At 45.5% G+C, this 21,393-nt stretch overlaps 1 protein-coding gene across 4 annotated transcripts in view; it reads left to right on the top strand.

The window, feature by feature from the left end:
* Positions 1–21,393, top strand: part of UBAP1L (ubiquitin associated protein 1 like) — a 213,647-nt gene that overhangs the window by 90,617 nt on the left and 101,637 nt on the right. For all 4 annotated transcript variants that reach the window (XM_069625095.1, XM_069625093.1, XM_069625096.1 and 1 more), the window contains one exon: positions 8,757–9,596. In XM_069625095.1, the coding sequence (XP_069481196.1) occupies positions 8,757–9,596 (840 nt within the window). The remainder of the gene's footprint in view (positions 1–8,756; positions 9,597–21,393) is intronic.

Raw genomic sequence — 21,393 nt, 5'->3', positions numbered from 1 at the left:
GAAAAAACTCTATAAACATGTCCGCCTCACATTTCTGACCCCTCACATCGGTCACTACTTTGAACAGTCTCCCATAGAGGTACAGATTTTTATGCCTGCGCCCCCGAGACAACGACAATGGCCTATTTTTCGATTTGCAAGTTTCGCATTTTGGGGATGGGCCAGTGCCCTGCTTGTGAATGCCACAGGTATAACTTCACCTGCTGGGATCCTTTGGGTGAGAACAACACCTAGCCGTGGAAGCTGGCATCCACAACCAATCTGGTGGTTAGGACTTGGTCAAAATATGTCTCCAGCTAGTGCCCTCTTCGAGTTCTCAAATGCTCTGGATTGGAGATCTTGCCATTCCCACGGTTCTGTCACCTTGGTGAGGCATCTCAGGGGTTCTGTTATTGTGGCCAGGCTGGGGATCAATCTGATGCAGTAGTTGATAATGCCAAGGAAGATTCTTACTGATAGTGCGGGTCGGAGCTGCTTTGGTATCTTTTATTTTCTGCAGGTTTGCTGACACTCTCTTTTTGGAAATCTAATCCAAACAATTCCAGCTTGTCTCTGTTGAATTTACACTTGCTCCTATTTAGTGTGAGACCTTGATCCTTCAGATGTTGCAGGCCTGATTTGAGGCAGCGGTAGTGTTTGAGTGGCGATTTTGCAAATATAAGGATATGATCTCTTATTTATCACACCTGGGATTGCTGCGATGATACCCCTGATGGTATTTTGCAGCACTTCAGCAGCCAGTGATGTACCAAAGCTCAGGTGCTTGTAGCTGTGCAGGCCGACATGGGATGAGAAGGTCATAATATACCTTAAGTCCTTATGTGGCGGGATTTGGTGGTACCCCGCTGTGAGGTCGAGTTTGGAGGAGTGCTTGGCACGTCAGCTGTCTGTAAGGAGGTCATCAAGTGACAGAGTGAGGTGTCACTCTCTTATGACAGACTTTTTGGGGAGTCTCATGTCTATGCAAATGCGTATTTGATCGGGCTGTGGTTCCTGGCCACAACAGTGGTTGACAACCAAGTAGTGCAGCTACTTGCTTTTTCAATAATTCTGATATCCTTAATTTTCTTGAGCTCTTCTTCCACTTGGACATGGAGATGGAAGGGCACTCTCCTGTGCTTCAATGCAATGTGTTAGACAGTGATATCAATGTGGAGGTGAACTCTGTTGGAGCGAAGGCAGCCAATCCCACGAAACCGATCACTGAACTCCTGCAAGAGGGCCTCGAATTCCTCCTTGTGTATGCAGAATGTGAAGGGCACAATATTTTGTTCTTTGGCTGTGGAGCAGCTAAGCAGTGTCGATGTATCAGTGGGCATGACATATAGCTTGCTCTGTACCGCAGCATATTCTTGTTGGAAGGTTGTTCTACCAACGCCTTCCAGAGGGATGGGGAATTGCATCCTTATGCGAAGATCTTGATGCTTGTGAGCGGGGTCGGGGATTGTGTTTTAGGAAAAAGAACCGTGCACTGCTCATCACGTTCACAGATGCACATGTCTGTTAGGGTGCACATAGGATTCTGCATCTGGGCTGGCGTCTCTTGTTGGCACAGTGGGCAAGGGATGAAAAAGGAAGACCACATGGTCATCGTCAAAGTCATCATTGTCGGAGCCTTAAATGGTTTCAACTTGGCACACCCCTTGTCCTGGCGGTCATCGAGCTCTGGGTGGCCTGGCGCATGTGCCAGCTCAGCAGACACTTGCAGTCATTCAGTCTCCCACATTTTGCACACTCGAGTCCTCCACTGGGGCAACGAGAAGCATGTGGTAGCCTTACCACCATAGTAGTCTCAGTGTCATGTGGTGTGAGTGGATGTTCCCCAGCTATTCATGGCCTTCATGTTGCTCTGCTTGGCTACTTCCTGGTCAAGCCTTTGGAGATTGCTTGAACTTGTGAGACTACCATGTACTAAAAGGCGGCTTTCCATCTTTCCGGCTCAGAGTGCAGTTAGCACATGGGCACAGCCAAGTTCTAGAATGCACTACAACAGTAGCCGTACTCCCGAAGGATTGGATGCTAGAGCTTGTTTGAGTAACACCCCTGGATAGCCTGAGCTCGGACTCCATCTTTTTAGCCTGAGGGTGCATCTAGACACCAGTTGTCTAAGGCATGAGTGGAACAAGTTGATTGGTTCTCGCACTGCTTAGTGGGCTTGACGCAGCTGGAAACAAGGGTTTAAGTTGTTTTCTAAAGCCACCTTCGCAGTCGGCAAGCATCTTAAAATTGTTATGTACGCCAAGGCCAGCGTAGAACAGCATGGCAGACTTTTTTGCTTCTTTGTCACTACACTGTGTGGTGGCAAAGTATAGCGCAAGGTGTTGCACCCAGGTTGACCACTGGAGCCCTGAGTCTGATGGGCGTGCCTATGGATCCAAATTCCGGGATCGGTGTGGTATGGGCAAGTCCAGGGCGGCATGTGGGCGGAGAAGTGAGAGGCAAGGCCTCATGATTGGATGCGCGCCTCATGATTGGATGCGCCACATCCTACCGGGACAGATAGTTCAGGGGCAACACTCTGGTCTTGTAAACAAGAGTACACCGAGAAGCACAGGTTCGGTACCCAGTCTCGCTATGGAGTCCAGCATGAAGCGCAGTGTAAGAAACCAGTTTACTTTTTAGTTTTTTTCTTCTCACCAGTGTTGTGTCCTCAGCTTGTGGGGCAGGTCCCCCTGGATGCCTTATGACTGTTCCTGGGATGAGGGCCAGGCAGGCAGCTAGAGGGGCACGCTCAGCTTGTGATGAACGTGTTAGTGAGGCTGCACCAGAAGCCCATGCCTCATGGCAAGCTGGCAGGGCCTGCAGATAAAGGCAATAGCCAAGCAGTAATAATCCAGGCTCCCTGGTCGTGTTGGTTCCATCGCGCCTCTGCGCCTGTACGGTCTGGCCACGCCCATTTACTGGTGCAGTGATGCTCCCCCCATCCCTGCCTGCTGATAGGTGTGCGGGTGGTCGGCCGTGCTTCTTGTGTGAGTATCTTGATAGACGCCACAACCTGCAGGTTGGTAAGATGTCTGTAATCCCTACATATCCGCGTGAAACTTGGGATGCTACAGACTGCTTCCTTCACGAGTGGGTGGCAAGGAAACGCTTCTGCATTGCATTGTGTGCCAGGCTACCTCACTACCTACTGGCGTCTTCTTGTACAATCGGTCTGAGACGCTGTTTTTTGAAGCCACTATTAAACGAAATGGGGATTCGTTGTACAGCCGATGCCATCAAGCTGCTGAGACAATCTTCACAACCACACGTCATTTGTGTCACTGCCAGATATACACACAGAGTGTGGCTGCATAGATCAAAGGTTTTAAAGGCCCTAGGAGCAGGAGTTCAGCCCATCCACTCTCAAATACTGACACTGGGGCAGTGAGTTTATTCTCCCGCCAGTATCTGTGCAAGTGACAATCAGTGGCGTTTTATGGACTAAGGCCCATTCCTAATGAGGGTTTACTCTGAGAGTCTATTTATTATGCTGGTATTCTTGCAATTATTATTCTTGTCTCATGATTAAAGATTTTTATTTGATGTTCCATTTTTTTTTAATTAAATTTTTAGCCACTTGCACATCTATTACCAAGAAAATTGTAGTGTGTTTTATTGTTGTATAACTTGAAGGTTTTTTACACTGAATAAAAGTCTGTTTGATGGATTGAGGTGTCTGTGATAAGCATATAGTCATTACTGTGCATTGTAATACTGATCTATTCTGGCCATAAAGGAGGCAGGCTGCGCCTACGGTAATTTTCCATGCCAGTCACCAGTGCACGAACCCTACTGGTCTTTGATGCCCTAACCTGCCGGGAAAGTTTGTGGTTTACTGAAGGCATGGCTGGCTGTGACCCAAATTATTCCCTGCGGGTCACCACATTGCCGCGCTAATGTCAGAAACGACCCAATGGCTTCCAAATGTAGATTTTTGGTGATGGAATCCCAAGTCCCGGGGCACGAGAATGAGTGCTGCATGCATATGTACTGTCTCTTTAAATCCCAGGGGGCATTCCAAAATGCTAACCCAATACGTCACGTCCCCCGGTTATCTCAGGTAGGGTACTGTTTGTTGCAAGCCGCGTATTGGCGTGGTGGAACGTAGCAACGTAGGTAGCACTTCCGGGTCCACGGCATGTATTTTCTGATGTCACGTCCGTTGATGAATTCCTTAGTATTCTACTTTCATGGTCTTTCTGTTGATTTAATATTCCAGATTTCATTTTTATTCACACAACATTATCAGCATTGTTTCATTCCTTTTTGTGTTCTTCCAAAAATGAAATTAAAGTTTGTGTCATCCACATTTTATTCGTTCTGGGAAGCATAGCTCTCAACCATTTTTGTTTTAAAGGCGGGTGAAATCACCCGATTTTGTTTTTGGCGGGTGAGACGCCCATTGGAATGAATGGGCGTGCAGGAGGCTTGGCGGGTGAGTCTGCCCTTTACAAGGCGGGTGACACCCGCCAAAAGCGTGTGAGTTGAGAGCTATGTGGGAAGCTTGTATATATGTGTGTGTGTGCGAGCACAAAAAATACCATATACATTATTGCGTGATCGTAAACACGCACAGAATAAAGATAGAATAGAAATATATTTACGGCAATTGTTGTGCCCACCGCCTATTGTACCATGTCCCATTATCAGACCCCATCAATTCTCCTCGCTCCCTTATCGCGCCCAACGATATGGTCATTGGCCAGTTATCGCGCCCCATTAGACAATCATTGTACTGTTATCCTCCATTAGACAGACCTCTGACCCCCAGAACACACTCCCAGGGGCGGATCCAGCCTTTGGGGGATGGCCGCTGAAAGACCGTTTGGAAGATGGGATTGTGCGTGGGGCCACGAGTGATCACCCAACACCCAGTGCCCCTCTGCCCAATTTTGCTTTTTTTCATAAAAAATGTCACATATTTTCACCAAATTGTGCACCTGTCCTTGATAACTCTCAGTATTCATTTGCGATCTCTGCTCCTAACTTACCTGAACAAATTGGGGAACAAAAGTGAAGAGTCTGGGTTAGTGCGGGTGAGTCATTTGGTGATCAAACAGGGCACCTTCTAAAGGCAACGTGAGGTCCAGCATAGCAAACACATATGTGTTGGTATCCCACCAGGAACTGTTGGCCTGCAGGTTACATACACACAGATTGGCATTAACCCATTGAGTCTGCATGGTGTTAAAGTCTTTCTCTCGCTCACTCACTCTCTTTCTTGCTTTTCCACCCTTGTCTCCATCTCCAGGAAGCCTCCGCCCCCACTGTTTAAGCCAGTAACAAAAAAACTAAAGGCAAAACCTTTCATTGTACATGTGCCTCACATGTTACAGGTCCACTTTCCTCCTGGACACTAATATTAAAGTCTTTGGGAGAGTCATCATGGCAAAAGTGGAACTACCATCCTACTGGGCTTCCGACATGGTTTGGGAACTAAGGAACAGACACTGAACCTGTGCCTTGTCATAGCCCAGTCACCGTATTTTAGGCTCGAACACATATATCTGACATTCATAGATCTGACTCTGACCTTCGATGAGGCCAATGGAGGGGAAATTATGGCATAAGCTTCGATCCCGGAATTGCTCAGAGGGTCTGGTGAACATTCTATCAGAGGTACATAATGGAAACCTGGCATGCATAACGACTGGACCTAAAGGGCAGTGCACTGGTGACTTTTCGGTCAATGCCGGTGTTCGCCAGGCGTGTGCGCTTGCGCCGCTCCTATTGTCATTCTACATTAACGATCCACAGGAGTCGTTACTTGGCATTGAGGCAGATGTATCCAGGATTGCAAACCGGCGTTTCTCTGCATTGATCTATGCAGAAGCTTTTGTGCATTTAGCCTACATCCGGCGAGCCTTACAACCACATACTACTCAGATCACCACTTTTATGAACGATTTAGTTCTGCAGTTGAATGCCAGGAAATCCGCCATTATGTTTGCCAGTTAGGCAATCGAATAAGGAAAATGCCAACAATGTTCACCAATTCTCAGAAAATACTACCTGGGAGTTACATTCTCCTCCAATTTTAAGGGGAAGGCCCACATTCTAAAACCAACTGAGAAAATGCAGTCAGCAGTAGGGGCGCAAATATCGATTTGAGTTTGCGCAGAAACCAGACAGTAGGGTTACAGATACAGACCCAAGTGCAAGGGTTGCCAGGAGGCAGTGCGGGTGCGTGAAAGGGTAGGCAAGTACCTGGGCCTGAAATTAGAGGCTAACCAGGTGCACAATGCCGAAGCAGAACAGATCAGCAGGGGAGAGGAGGAGAGAAGGCAGAAGCAAAGAGGAAGGTCTTGAGGGGCTCCCGAACAGGAGATGGTTCTCCTCCATTTTCAGAGTGGCAGGGAGGCTGTTCCAGAGGGAGGCCCCAGCCGAAGACCGAGAACTGCCCCCAGCTTGGTTTTTTGGGTAGGACCTGAGCGGGCAAGGCCCACCCAAAATCTGTAAATGCCACCTCAGCACTATTGTGTGGCCATTTACAGATGTTTGTCACTGTGGTGGGCCCAACTACATTAGCTTCAGGCCCCACTTGTTCGACAATGTTGGCAACGCCGCTGCGACTGAGCCTGAGGGAGTTGGAGGTGGAGGAGCGAAGTGCTTGAGAGGTAGGAGAGGAAGGGTGTTCTGGGGCTGGATATGGGGGTGGGAGGAAGGGAGGAAGACAAAACAGCAGCACCTGGTGAAGGGTTGGTTCCGTAGAGCACTCGGATTGCTCTAAATCCGGGCCTGCACCAGTAGATTCAACCTGGGTTTGGAACATCCTGATTGGCTGCCGTACCCGCCAAGGGCGCTAATGTACATTTGTTGCTGCTGTCTGCCAATGATTGTTTAAACAGTCTCTACTCTAATTGGATAAGCTGTGGTTACAGAGACCCTTCCCCTATTGTGCGCCACGTTGAACATAGCGCTGCCTCCTGTAAACTTTAATATAAATATTGACCAGTCAGACCCTTGTGCGTTATCAGGCCCCCAAAAGACCTTTGTTATGCAGTAGTAACAGCCCTGTCGACTGTCTTTGCACCAGAGCACAGGCCATAATCAGCCGGTCGTTGGCCCTCATTACGAGTCTGCTGGTAGCCCACCGGTGCTACTGACTGGTTACCAGCAGACTTGCCTTACTGTTATTGGCACCCAATATCCTGGTGTTACCGGGATATTACAGGTGTCGGCAACGCCGTTTAATTACAATTGCCATGGAGTCCAATAAGACTCTATGGGATGGGAACCCCTGAATCACTGGGACGGCTGTTAACGGTTTCGGTGATTCCGTGAATTCTCTGCCGGTATGGGCCTGAACTATCGGCAGGTCAGGCATGCCGGTAGTTCACTGCCGCTACCGGCAGACACAGAGTATGCTGGTCTGGGAAACATGCCAGAGTCGATAGTACCAGCAGTTTTACCGAACCGACTTACTCGTAATGGGGGCCATTGTGCAGTTATTGGGATTCAATAGGACATTCGTTGCACTTTTGAGTGTTCCAAGATTTCCAATAAAGCTCTTGTGTTTGTTTTCGATATAGATCTACTTGGCGACGGGTGCCATTCTGACCTTCACTTTCATAAGTCTGCTTAAAACATATTTTGCAACTCATTTACTTCGTGAAATGAATGATATTGCATTTCCCTTATTCAACAATTGTACAAGGGCAATGCAATATAATTGTATAAGGGCAATGCAATATAATTATATGAGGGCAATGCAATATCACTTCACGAAGTAAATGAATTGCAAAGTATGTTTTAAACAGGGTTATGAATGTGAAGGTCTCTGAGCATCATTAATACATTCTTACAGAATTTGAAAATAATAGTGCCATTATTTTTCTGCTATAGGAATGCAATGTGCATAAGACTGCTTCGCAGATTGTGGGTGAAAAACTGCACCAAATTAAGATTAAGCTGAAGCAGTGGATTTAAATTGAAGCGAGGTCATAAGGGCTGCGGCATGTTATTTTATCTATCGTGTAATCTTGCTTGAAATGACCATGTCACTGCAGAGTTCTTAGGTCATCGAGCACAGAGTATGTTCCAAACTGTATCGAACAGTGGCATATGCCTGGCTGCGGTTTGCAGAGGGATTGTGACACAGATATCCAAATGCATTCTTATGCAGCAGTTCAAATTCCAACCTCCTCACCGTACCCAGATACAAACTGGAAAAAGCTGGGGGTAGAAGCTTCCCAGCCCTCGCTGCCAAAACCTGGAACACACTACCGCCCAACATCAGGCTAGAACCCTCCATTCACAAATTCCGCAATGGGGCCAAAAACTGGCTCACTCTGAACTATAACTAAGCCACAACAGCTACATTTGTGCTAAACGCTCTTTTAGCCGATCATGTAATCTTTATACATTCGCCTATGCTTTATGCTATCTATGTAAATTCTTCTGTAAATCCTTTCTTTTCTTTTTGTTATGTACTGTGCTCATATCTCATGCATGTAAGGTTGATACTCCATGTTTGTAACTTTGTGAGAGTTGGAGCAAGAACCATTTTCAAAAGGGTAAACATGCAATCTTGAAAAGTGTTTTCCCCAGTGCTTTGGAAAATGCTTAATGGAAAATGGTGTGATAATACCAGGTATTGCTTATGCAAAAGTGGCTCATATTGTTTTTTGCTGGCAGAACAGGAAGTACCATTGACTGGGGCTATCGCTCTGGGCAAGAAGAGGTACCCTTCCAGTATGGCCCTTACAAGACAGTGGCGTGTCCATGCTTTTCTCCCATGGTAACACTGTTTTCTGTTTTTTTTGTTTTTGCAGCACGATTTCTCATTTGAGAGGAAGGTTCTAGACTGGGTGCAAAGCATGTATCGGAAGAACGACCCGCGTGACCCCGAGAGCAGCTTTGCGGTTCCTTCAGCCCCTCCGTGCCCCCAGGTCCTGCTGGATTCTGCTGACCACTACAACAGTAGCAGCGCCTCTGAGGATCCTGAGGGTGATGCCCCAAAGCGAGCTGCTTCTCAGCACCATCCCCCGCTGACCATCCGGAGGTGCAGGAGCCTCAGCGCTGCAGACGTACGCTACAACCGCCAGCGGGGTATCTGGATGTCGCCCGATTTGGGCCATGATGCAGGCTACTTTGAAGAGGACGGCTACTCTGAGGATGACGAGTATTCTTCTTCCGAGGAAAGTGACAAGGAGGCATGGAGGGGCCACAAGGGTTTGTCGAGGAGTGCCCCTCAGAACCCCAAAACCCCTCTGAGCAGGCCCAAGACTTCCCCTTTTGTACTAAGCCCTCCTTCCAAATGCCGCTGTTGTCGGCAAGAGAGCATCAGCCTGATCACGGTGTCTGGTGCCCACACGCGCACATCCCTGGCCATGTTCACCAATGCCCGGAACGAACTCGAAGAGGCCACCCGGCGGATCTCTGCTCTAGTGCACCCACTGAACGGCTCGGGTGGTGGCTACTCCGAAACCAAAGGGAGCTCGCCCCACCAACACAGCAAGAACAGCCGCCACCTGCGCTATGGCCGTGCCACAGAACAGTCCTGGACGGGCAGTCTCACCCCATCACCACCCACGTCTGCCCCCCGCTGCTCCAAGAGGCCATCCAGTGCAGGGGCCATCCCCCCCATACAGAACCACAAGCCCACCATTGCGGTAAGGAGTCAGTGGCATTTGCCACAGTGAGAGTATTAAGTCTTGAAGCGCAGTGAAATGGAGAAACTGACAGTGGGTCAACATAGAAAGAGGGAGAATATTGGGGTGAGGCAATGGCTTTGTCATGGGGAGGAGAATGGTCCAGCCCAAGGTGCAAGAGACCAGACATGTTGGGAACGGGGGTTTAGGGTCACATGCTTTTTTTTTTTTTCTCTCTTCAAATGATGGTTCCCAGGTGCGAGCCCCTATTAAAGAAAATTAATCCAGTAGGCTTGGCCAACAATGGAGGGAAGATAGCTCGGGGGCAACGCGCTCGCTTTGGAAGCAAGACAACACAGATCACCACAGGTTCGATCCCCGGGACGGCGCTTAGAAACCTCTGGGTATTAAGTGCGTTATAAATAACATATCATATCAACGGGACCATGACCCAATGTCTGCAACTGGCACACAATGAGTGTGCCTACCTTGTTTCAAGCATACCGCAGGAGCTGCAAACAGTGTACGTTGACCTTGGGTACCTTATCTGTGAACCTTGGGAGATCACTAAACTGTACCTGCAGCAATACCTATCCATACCCAAGTGGGGCTTTTAGAAGATGTGAACTGTCTTCCAATACCACAAATATGACTATTCATCAGCAAACAGTTACACAATTATCACAAGCTACAATATAGAATGTTCAATTTTTGCAGAAACCCAGTGCATGTTTGAAAGATTGGGAGTTGGTACATCTTCTAAATGTACAGATTTCGAAAACAAGCATGTTTTATTCAATTTCAGGTTCCTTTTCGGGACATCTTGTCACAAAAACTGAGTTGATGAGATTTTGATACTGTAAGCGAGACAGCCTGAAAGTGCAGGGAGACTTGGGCATGCTGGTTCACTTCTGCCACCTGCTGATCAAACCTTCTATCAGCTTTAAATGCACCTCTGCTTCCGGCTCAATGTGCTTACTAGCCTTGTCCTCCTGACTTCTGCAGTGACTGACTGCACTAATATATTTAGGATAAAAAGACAGCTGTGTACACTAGGTATCGGCGGGCTGGTCTTTATGGACATCAGGAGATATCACAAGGGTCTGCTCTGCTGGTAGGGCTGGGGACAGGAACTTCCCAATAGCCCAGTCTGTCTCTGTCCAACACAATTACTCTTTTCAGGATGACCCTTTAGGCAAAAGAACCTGGGAAGCATTTTGACACACAAGAGAGCTCAGGCAATCACACACCGGTCGACAACATCATTACAGTCTTTTTTTGATTTTCATTTGGGGCTTCTATTTTAACCTTTAGTGAGACATAAAATAAACTGTTTAAACTCTGAGCATGGAGTGTGGTCAGGAAAGCTTGTCATTGATGTCCTGTGGCAGCAAATCAAATGCAAGAAAGATCTCCTTTTCTCCAGGTTAAACCAAACAAATAAAAATAAAGATTCCAGGATTTTAATAGTCTTAAAGTCTGGATCCAGTCTGTCAATCCTTGGGGAGGAAGAAGGGTTTCAATCATAGTTTGAGGTGGTTGAGTGTCCCCTGCACTTCATGTCCTGTGTCCAGAAATGTACAGTTTCTTCTCCAGGACCTTTGGGGTGACGCCAGGCACCAGGAGTTGCCTGTTGTTTGGGCCTAGATCGGAGTAATAGCTGGACTGAGGAACTGGTCTGTCAAGATGAGGCTAGCTGTCTGATTTGGTAAGACCTCTAGGCTTAATCGGCAATGGTCTTGCTAACACCGGAGTCCTCTCAAGCAACTCTTCTTGTTGCACTGTAACTGCTTCAGGAGGATAGCTCAGGGGCAACATGCTCACCTTGGAAGCAAGGCGACACGGAGCAACACAGGTTCGATCCCCGGGTCCATGCTTAGAAACCTATTAAGCACGTTATAAATAACCTATCATATCAATCACATACCTGCAAAGCCCTTCTCTTTCTGCTGTGTTCTCCAACACTATGCTTTCCTCTACTCTGGGCTCCTATGGCGTGCTTGACGCTTTCTAATGGGCCTCCTCCTCACACACACTCTTGTCGAGCAAGTGTGTGTGACACAGTGCTTAATGAGTCACAACGCAAACACTGATAAGTTTCAACTTTTTCCTCCAAAAATGTACACAAATCAATTTGGGCTTTCCTTTCTAAGGGTGGTCCCGGTCTTCTTTCCCTTAACCCAGAAGGAGCTCAGACCGCCTTAGGCAGTTTCGATACAAGCTTTATGCTACAATGATTGCACTATAACGCAGTCCCCACTAATACACATTGTCCTCAGACATAATACCAACAGAACACACCAAATGGTGACACAACAATGAAAAAGAGAAGGAAAAAGAAAATATATATAACCTCCCCCAACTAACCTATTTTACACGCAACTGACCAAATGCCTACCCACCATAGAGACCAAAAGGTGACTAGAGTACTAAATAATCATCCTCTTGATTTCACTTCCGAAACATATCAAAGTCGGACAACGCTTGCACATCACTCGTCCAACTCTCCACTCGCAGTTTTTTTCCTTGGTTGCCACAATTTTAGTATTTGTTTGGCAGCCACTACTAGCACTTTGTCAATCCATTGACTATACTGCTTAGCAATCTTACACCGGTGGCTAGTGAAAGGACTTTGACAGTACTGTGCCCATTCTGTCCAATACTCCCCCCCCCCCCCCCCCCCAAAATTCCTTCAACATAAGACAATCCCACAACATATGCATAAGAGTACCCCTCTCCTTACTGCATCCCCAACAAACAGCATTTTCAATCAAGCCCAAACCATGCATACGCACCAGTGTCCAGTACAGTCATCCCAAAACTCTCTGATGTGTACGTCTCAAATTCAGATCTAACTCACCATAAAGCCTACCCGTACTATTTGCCCCATTCCTTATCCACAGTTTCACAACCCAGATCCGCTTCCCACATCCCTTTCAATGCTTCCCAGGAATCATCAATGAGAGAATCCATAGGCATTAGGTTGACATATTTGGATATCATGCGTGGTGGCGAAGCAAATATAGCACATCCTGCCGGTTCATCCTGCATTGGCATAGACAACATGTCGAGTCTCTACAAGAAAAGCACCTCAAGTTCATTGATTCTAACTCTCTCTCTACTGCTCAGACCATAAAACCATTGTAGCTCCTCAAAAGATACCATTTGTCCATCCCGCAGCACATCCTCCTATCTCAAGTACGCCCTTCGAAACCCCCCTATGCCAATACAATGTCCTATTAGCAATTTGGAGACCAGGATTATGCCAGAGGGAGGCGTTATAAGTAAAATATACATTACATTCAAAGGTAGTATTTCTCTAGTTACAGCAGTGGTGGGCAGCTTCTCAACCACGTTCGGTGTCTTTCCCACAGGAAAATGTTCTGATTGGTTTAATTACTAAACCAATCAGACAAGGTTTCGGTATACATCGGGGAGAAAAAGCTGTCAATTTTTATAACGTGCCTCCAGCAGAATGTTCAAAAGGTAATATATAGCGTTGGAGGCGTTGCGCTTCTAGCGTATATAATATGCTGCTGGGGACATGCTATGGAAATTAACTATTCGGCTCTTAGTTCGGTTTCAGCCAGATATTTGGGCCAATAGTATTTTCCATATTCGAAACAGCCCCAACTGGTTCCCCTTTCTCACCTCCAACACCTTACCTCCCCCCCTCCTATAAACATGCCAAAGTCTCCTCCTAGTCCTGCTGAACCCACCTCGCGGGTTTGTTGGTCCTCTGCCACCCTCTTTCTGACTTAACCCGTACACCTTTCACTCTGAGCTGACTCTGCTTGCTTTTTACAGCCCTCTTTCCCGTCTAGAAGCCTTCCTTTGCTCCCATTGGCTAGTCAAGCCAGCCGATTCCTGTACCAATCACATTCTGAGCTACCCCCTTGAAGGCCAGGACTTCCCTTGGAAGTCTTCAAAAAGTCCCCTAGCCCTGCCACCTTTCCAACCTCCATTTTTATAAAGCCAGCCATGTGGTTAGAGGGTCTCCTTTTCTCTCTCCCATCCTTGGAGAGTCACTGTTCAAAGAGGATTTGGGGAGTGTTCCTGTATCTCCCATTGCCCAAAGCAGTCCCTTGCCAGTGACAGGTCCATTTTGTTTACCAGTCAGTTCCTTCTGTTCCAGGACATGTCTTGTCCGATTGGCGTAGTTGCATTGTGGTACTTATGTTTTCTCCAAATGGTCATGCTTACGATGATCTATTATCTGTACCTGAGAAGTTTGGTGCATTCTGGGTGCTGATGTTTCTTGTGAGCCACCTGAAAAAAAAGAAAAATAGTCGTAGCCAGGACAGCTAGACAATGGGACCTGTGCGGCTTCGTGCATACCAGGAAGCTAGGGACAAGGGTCACATTACATCCCACACACCACTGGATTAGTTCATTAGTTCTGAGCCTGGTCTTGCTCCTAGTAGGCTGCCTTCCCTAGGTTGAGAGGGTTCCTGGCCACCCTTCACCTCTGGATTCGTTCTCAGTCTGGTCTTGCTCCTAGTAGGCTGCCTTCCCCATGTCGAGAGGGTTCCTTGCCCCCCCTTCACCTCTGGAGTAGTTCTGAGCCTGTTCTTGCTCCTAGTAGGCTGCCTTCCCCATGTTGAGAGGGTTCCTTGCCCCCCCCCTTCACCACTGGAGTAGTTCTGAGCCTGGTCTTGCTCCTAGTAGGCTGCCTTCCCCAGGTTGCGAGGGTTCCTTGGCTCCCCTTCACGTCTGGAGTAGTTCTGAGCCTGGTCTTGCTCCTAGTAGGCTGCCTTCCCCAGGTTGCGAGGGTTCCTTGCCCCCCCCCTTCACCTCTGGAGTAGTTCTGAGCCTGGTCTTGCTCCTAGTAGGCCGCCTTCCCCATTTTGAGAGGGTTCCTTGCCCCCCACTTCACCTCTGGAGTAGTTCTGAGCCTGCTCTTGCTCCTAGTAGGTTGCCTTCCCCGGGTTTAGAGGGTTCCTTGGCCCCCCTTCACCTCTGGAGTAGTTCTGAGCCTGGTCTTGCTCCTGGTATGCTGCCTTCCCCGGGTTTAGAGGGTTCCTTGGCCTCCCCTTCACATCTGGAGTAGTTCTGAGCCTGGTCTTGCTCCTAGTATGCTGCCTTCCCCATGTTGAGAGGGTTACTTGGCCCCCCCTTCACATCTGGAGTAGTTCTGAGCCTGGTCTTGCTGCCTCCTAGTAGGCTGCCTTCCCCATGTTGAGAGGGTTCCTTGGCCCCACCTTCACCTCTGGAGTAGTTCTGAGCCTGGTCTTGCTCCTAGTATGTCAGTCTGGAAAACAAAACCCCTAACCATCGTCTTGCCCTCCCCCCCTGGGCAAGGATGCTCTGGTCTCAGACAATCTTTGTCAATCCCCTAGGGGGGGTGTGTGGATCCCTACACCCCCCCCTGCTCTCGTATCTCAGGCCCTATGTGCACTGTGTTACTCCTAACCTACGTCTAACAACATACACCTAACTTACTACTGTGGACACAAATCACAAGACACAAAGAAAACACATGAATCGATTCAATTATAACAATGGAATACATTTATTTATGCTAATACCAAAGCATAATTCAAACTAGCCAATTTTGAATTTGCACCTTTTATGCTTCTGGTGCAAATCTATCATGCAATAACTAAAAGCCTTTCAGGTTCCTAATGCAAGCCTGTGATGCAAGTCTGTGATTCTAATGCAGCCTAATGCAAGCCTGTGATGCAAGCCTGTGATTCTAATGCAGTCTAATGCCCCTCTGTGATGCAAGCCTGTGTTTCTAATGCAGTCTAATGCAAGCCTCAAACATCCAGCAATCCTCTCCTTCAGACAGAATCGAACCTCAATCCATACCAATCCACACCATGCTTCACACTCACCCTCTTAAAACAATCCCTGTCTGATCCCCCCCCTTTCCCAAACTGAAAGCTCCCTGTGAGTGTCTGACCAACAACTAGATGGTGTCACATTCTAATCATGAGCGTAATTCTGGGGGGGGTAGACAGGGATGCCCGTCCCCCCAACCTCCATGGCACCCCATTCTGTTCCCACTCATTGGGCTCGGGCACCTCCCTTTCAGATGCCATGTCCTTCCCAAACCCATCAGCAAAGTTACCCCACTAAATGTAATCAATCAGTTTTTCTAGCTGTGAACCATACTTCCCATTTGCTTGTGCATATCGCTCCTCTCCAGCTCTGTATTTGTCAAGCCAGGTCTCTCCTCTTCCTGCTACTCTCTGCAATCAGTCAGTCAGTGGTGGCAGGCCCCTCACGATCTGGCCACACAAACTGCTTCTGCCATGCTCTGTCCCAAAGTAGAACCAACAGATGTCCACACTTTTGTGGAACTCTCCCGTCCCCTGCACACCCAATCAATTGTGAAAACAATCAATAATTTAACGATTGTAACAATGTTTTTGAAAAGTGTTTGTAAAAAACAATTTAAGACCATGATTATGTCAAAAAATAACCATCAATTTAATGTTGCTATCAAATACAAGCTACACATTTTCATATTGATTCATTAGATATTTATCATCTATATTGATGCGATTTCAACTTTACTTATTAAGCGTGAACATACACATTTATCAGTCACACTCAATTTAGGCGCAATATTCTTCGTGGGCACACAGTATGTTTAACACATTTTCTATTAATCATAGAGAGCGTTAACATTTATTACTCGACGCATTTCGGGGTTGGTTTTGTCCCCTTCTTCAAGAGTTGTTTGCCCTCTTTCTATTCCTTCTTTTGTTCTTCACCTGTAATATATAATACAATATTCAGTTTTCATCTTAATTAATCTCTGTCATGTTCTTTTTGTTGACCATATCTATAATAATAATCACCTGGATGTTCAATGTCAAATCTCCTATCTTGATAAAGATGGGGGTCTTTTCAAAAATAACCAAAATGTTGTATTTGGAGCATGGTTGGTATGCAACCTGTAGAAATAATAGAAAAACGGTAGAGAAAAGCTAAATTAAAATTGGAGAATGAGTCCTGAATTCTAGTTAGAAAAGTTCTTATCATGCAACATGTGCATCAAAATTGACCTGCTGTATCTTCATCTGTGGTGCCACACAATAAGTTGGTTAGTGTCACTGTTGGACCGCCAGGGAAATCCCGTGGGGGAGAAGTATTTTGGTTGAATGATTTTCCAAGATGCATCTTTGTAATAGATGGTCAAGGTATAGCCATCTAGAGCCTAAATTAAACCATGGATAATAGTTAGAGAATGATCTACGAAACTTATGGGCACTGGTTGTAAACAACTGCTTCTACGGAAGTTGTCTAGCACGGTCACATCCCATGTTGAATGGGTGTAGCCAAGTCGGTCGAAAAATAGCTAATATTCTCATGCTGACATATATAAACACAGTATGTATGCTTGAGGCATCTGTCTTACCTTACTCTGGGAAAGGACGTTCCAGGATTAGGTGCTACTTATCGCGTTGCTCTTCGTGAGTAACACTAAAAAATGGATGCTGTTTATGTAGTAATGTTATCACATACGAGCGTGATGACGTCTTTGTATTTACGCCGTCAACGTGTGCCGTGAAAATCTTCATGCCTACGCATGTAAATACAGTCTATTGATACGAGTACTGGTTAATTGTAAGTATTCGTGAGTTGATAAATCAACTTGTCACTAGCTAAGCCCAATGTGTAATATATCATATTGATTTCTAGAGGTGGGTGTTGGAAACACCTAGTGTTGTTCATAATGATTTCTAGAGGTGGATGTTAAAAAACACCTGGAGCTGCCCAAGTTTAGCAGAGCTAGGCATTTGGCGTCATGTATGTGCGAGTCCCATGGGGGGACCACATCAGAATCGGAAAGCACCAACACCAGGTCAAGAAGCAAGTGGTTCAAGTAGCGAAATACCTACAAGTGGAGACGAAGTCATCAATTCAGAGAACAGAGGGACAGGACCAACGATACATACATCACAAGAAGCAACAACATCCAAAACACTTCCAACTCCATCTGCTTTTTTAGAAAAAAGACAACGCGAAGAGGCAATAAGAAATCTAAGACCATGAAACAAACCAAACAACTAGTTAATATTTCATCCAAACAATTAACCAAGGACCAAACTGATACACTGAATGTAGGCTTAACATTCATACTGACTCAGAATTCCAATTTACTGGAAGAAAAAATGTATCTACACAGACTAGCACGAAAAATGCGATTGCAGGTCTTTTTCGACTCACAAATGGGAGCAAACATTGCTCAAGAACCTCATGAGTATTTAGAAAATAAACCCAAGAGCCACTTTGACCCTCAGGTCAATAACATAACCATCAAAATGTTTGAAGAACAGATGATGAAGGACCTGAATAGAGTTAACTTCACCAGGTCCAGAAACTACAACACCAGGAGAAGGCATAATGAAATCATAAGAGTCTAGCTGACGACAGAAGTCTAACTCTTAAACCAGCGGACAAAGGAGGAGCCATTGTGGTTATGAACACTACTTATTATGAGGAAAAGATCTTGGAACTTTTATCAGACGATAACACATACATAAAAATTGAACAAGACCCTGTTCGACACATTTCTGACATCATTGAAACAACACTTGATAAAGCTGAAGATCTAGGATGGATATCCAACAAGACCAAGCAATTCCTGACTAATGAACACCCTATCACTCCGATTTTTTACGGGTTGCCTAAAATACACAAAAATCTGATGAACCCTCCCCTCAGACCAATAGTAGCAGGGACGGACAGCATCTTCAATCCTTTAGCAATCTATGTGGACAAAGCTCTGCAACCTATAGTACAAACAACATCTACGTACCTAAAAGACACCACAGACTTCGTCAATCATCTGGACACCTTAACAAACATTAATGGTGACGATTTATTAGTCTCATTTGATGTACAAAGCCTGTATACATGCATTCCGCATCAAGACGGTTTGGAAGCACTTGAATGGTCTCTACTACAAAATGAATGCGAAGCCAACACGACCTTTATACTGGAGTTAAGCAAGATCATATTAGCCAACAATTACTTCAGATATAAAACTCTATTCTATTTGCAAGCATCAGGGACCTCAATGGGGCCAGCCATGGCCCCGGCCTATGCCAACCTATTCATGTACCATCTGGAGAAGAAATGGATACTAATACCAACGAAATACAGTGACAAAATCGTCACCTGGAAGAGATATATCAATGACGTTTTTGTCATATGGAGGGGAGAACACGCTGAATTGGAAGAATTCCTACTATACATCAATGAAGGCCATGAACGAATTAAATTCACAATGGAAGTGGGAAGCCCGAAATTACACTTTTTGGATGTGGAACTACAGATCGGACAAGGAGGAATCATCACAAATATCTACCACAAACCCACCGATGTCAATAATACACTGCATTTTATGAGTCATCATCCAGAACATTTAAAGAAAAACTTGCACTATAGTCAATTTCTTCGATTGAAAAGGATTATCTCGACCTCAGACACCCTTAAGGATGAGAATCTATGCATGGCAGAAAGGTACAAAGAAAGAGGTTACCCCGAAACCGTCATTAAGAAGACAGAGGAGAAAACTCATAACTTGGAAAGAAAGGATCTCCGCACACCTAAGAATAAATCAAAAGAAATCCAATTTCTTTGTGCACTGAGATACTCAGCACAGAGCCACCACATAACAAGGATGATTAAAAAGAATTGGAGAATAATTAGCTTGGATCCCCAATTAAAGAGACTATTTCCAGAACCACCCATTATTGCCTACAAGAGAGGCCGGAACTTTAGGGACAGTCTAGTGAAAGCCGAAAGACCCCAAGCCGAGAGCCAGCGCACACTCACAAAGAAGAAAACAGGCACTTATACCTGCCTGAGCTGTGGTAATTGTAACAACATAATGAAGGGGAGCTATGTAAGACACCCATCCAACGGACAGAAAATTCCTGTTATTTACGGTTTAAGTTGCCCGTGTGGCATCTACTATGTCGGACAGACACAAAGGAAAGCCAAGGAGTGCTGGAATGAGCACAAAAGTAACATAAGAACTAATAACACACACTCACTAGTAGCCAGACACTTTGCCCAAAAGAAACATAATATTGCCCAACTAAAAGTGGTGATGTTGGAGATTGTAAAGAAAGGTCAAAGAGGGGGGAATCATGCCAGGCGCATGAACCAGAGGGAGATATTCTGGATAGAAAAATTGAACAGCCTAGCTCCCAACGGGATGAACGAAGACTACAGTCTAGCTGCATTCTTATAGATAAGAGGTCATGGTGATATCCAATGAATAACCTTGCACATAAGTCAATAGATTTGAACCCAACTTACACACTTGGGGTACACGAAACTTCTGTGATGATAACTCATATAGAGATGTTTTCGACTGTGAGAATTATTCAATATGGTTCAAGCATAACATAATGGAGAATGTGAGCATGTTCTGTTTGGAGTAATAAGCACATTGATGGTCAATATCACTCCCCCCATGGGACTCGCACATACATGACAGCAAACGCCTAGCTCTGCTAAACTTAGGCAGCCCCAGGTGTTTTTTAACATCCACCTCTAGAAATCATTATGAACAACACTAGGTGTTTCCAACACCCATCTCTAGAAATCAATATGATATATTACACATTGGGCTTAGCTAGTGACATGTTGATTTATCAACTCACGAATACTTACATTTAACCAGTACTCATATCAACAGACCATATTTACATGCGTAGGCATGACGATTTTCACGTCACACGTTGACGGTATAAATACAATGACGTCATCACACTCGTACGTGATAATTTCACTTCATAAACCGCATCCATTTTTGAGTGTTACTCGCGAGGATCAACGCGATAAGCAGCACCTAATCCTGGAACGTCCTTTCCCAGAGTAAGGTAAGACAGATGCCTCGAACATACATACTGTGTTTGTATATGTCAGCCGATAGACACCATGAGAATATTAGCTATTTTTTCGACCGACTTGGCTACACACGTTCAACATGGGATGTGACCGTGCTAGACAACTTCCGTAGAAGCAGTTGTTTACAACCAGTGCCCATAAGTTTCGTAGATCATTCTCTAACTATTATCCATGGTTTAATTTAGGCTCTAGATGGCTATACCTTGACCATCTATTACAACACACATATATGTGTTTTACAGATGCATCTTGGAAAATCATTCAACCAAAATACTTCTCCCCCACGGGATTTCCCTGGCGGTCCAACAGTGACACTAACCAACTTATTGTGTGGCACCACAGATGAAGATACAGCAGGTCAATTTTGATGCACATGTTGCATGATAAGAACTTTTCTAACTAGAATTCAGGACTCATTCTCCAATTTTAATTTAGCTTTTCTCTACCGTTTTTCTATTATTTCTACAGGTTGCATACCAACCATGCTCTAAATACAACATTTTGGTTATTTTTGAAAAGACCCCCATCTTTATCAAGATAGGAGATTTGGCATTGAACATCCAGGTGATTATTATTATAGATATGGTCAACAAAAAGAACATGACAGAGATTAATTAAGCTGAAAACTGAATATTGTATTATATATTATAGGTGAAGAACAAAAGAAGGAATAGAAAGAGGGCAAACAACTCTTGAAGAAGGGGACAAAACCAACCCCGAAACGCGTCGAGTAATATATGTTAACGCTCTCTATGATTAATAGAAAATGTGTTAAACATACTGTGTGCCCACAAAGAATATTGCGCCTAAATTGAGTGTGACTGATAAATGTGTATGTTCACGCTTAATAAGTAAAGTTGAAATCGCATCAATATAGATGATAAATATCTAATCAATATGAAAATGTGTAGGTTGCATTTGATAGCAACATTAAATTGAT

Source organism: Ambystoma mexicanum, chromosome 11 (assembly GCF_040938575.1).
Source record: "Ambystoma mexicanum isolate Mex_15411 chromosome 11, UKY_AmexF1_1, whole genome shotgun sequence".
Lineage (NCBI taxonomy): Eukaryota > Metazoa > Chordata > Amphibia > Caudata > Ambystomatidae > Ambystoma > Ambystoma mexicanum.
This window is presented reverse-complemented; position numbering and strand designations above follow the sequence as displayed.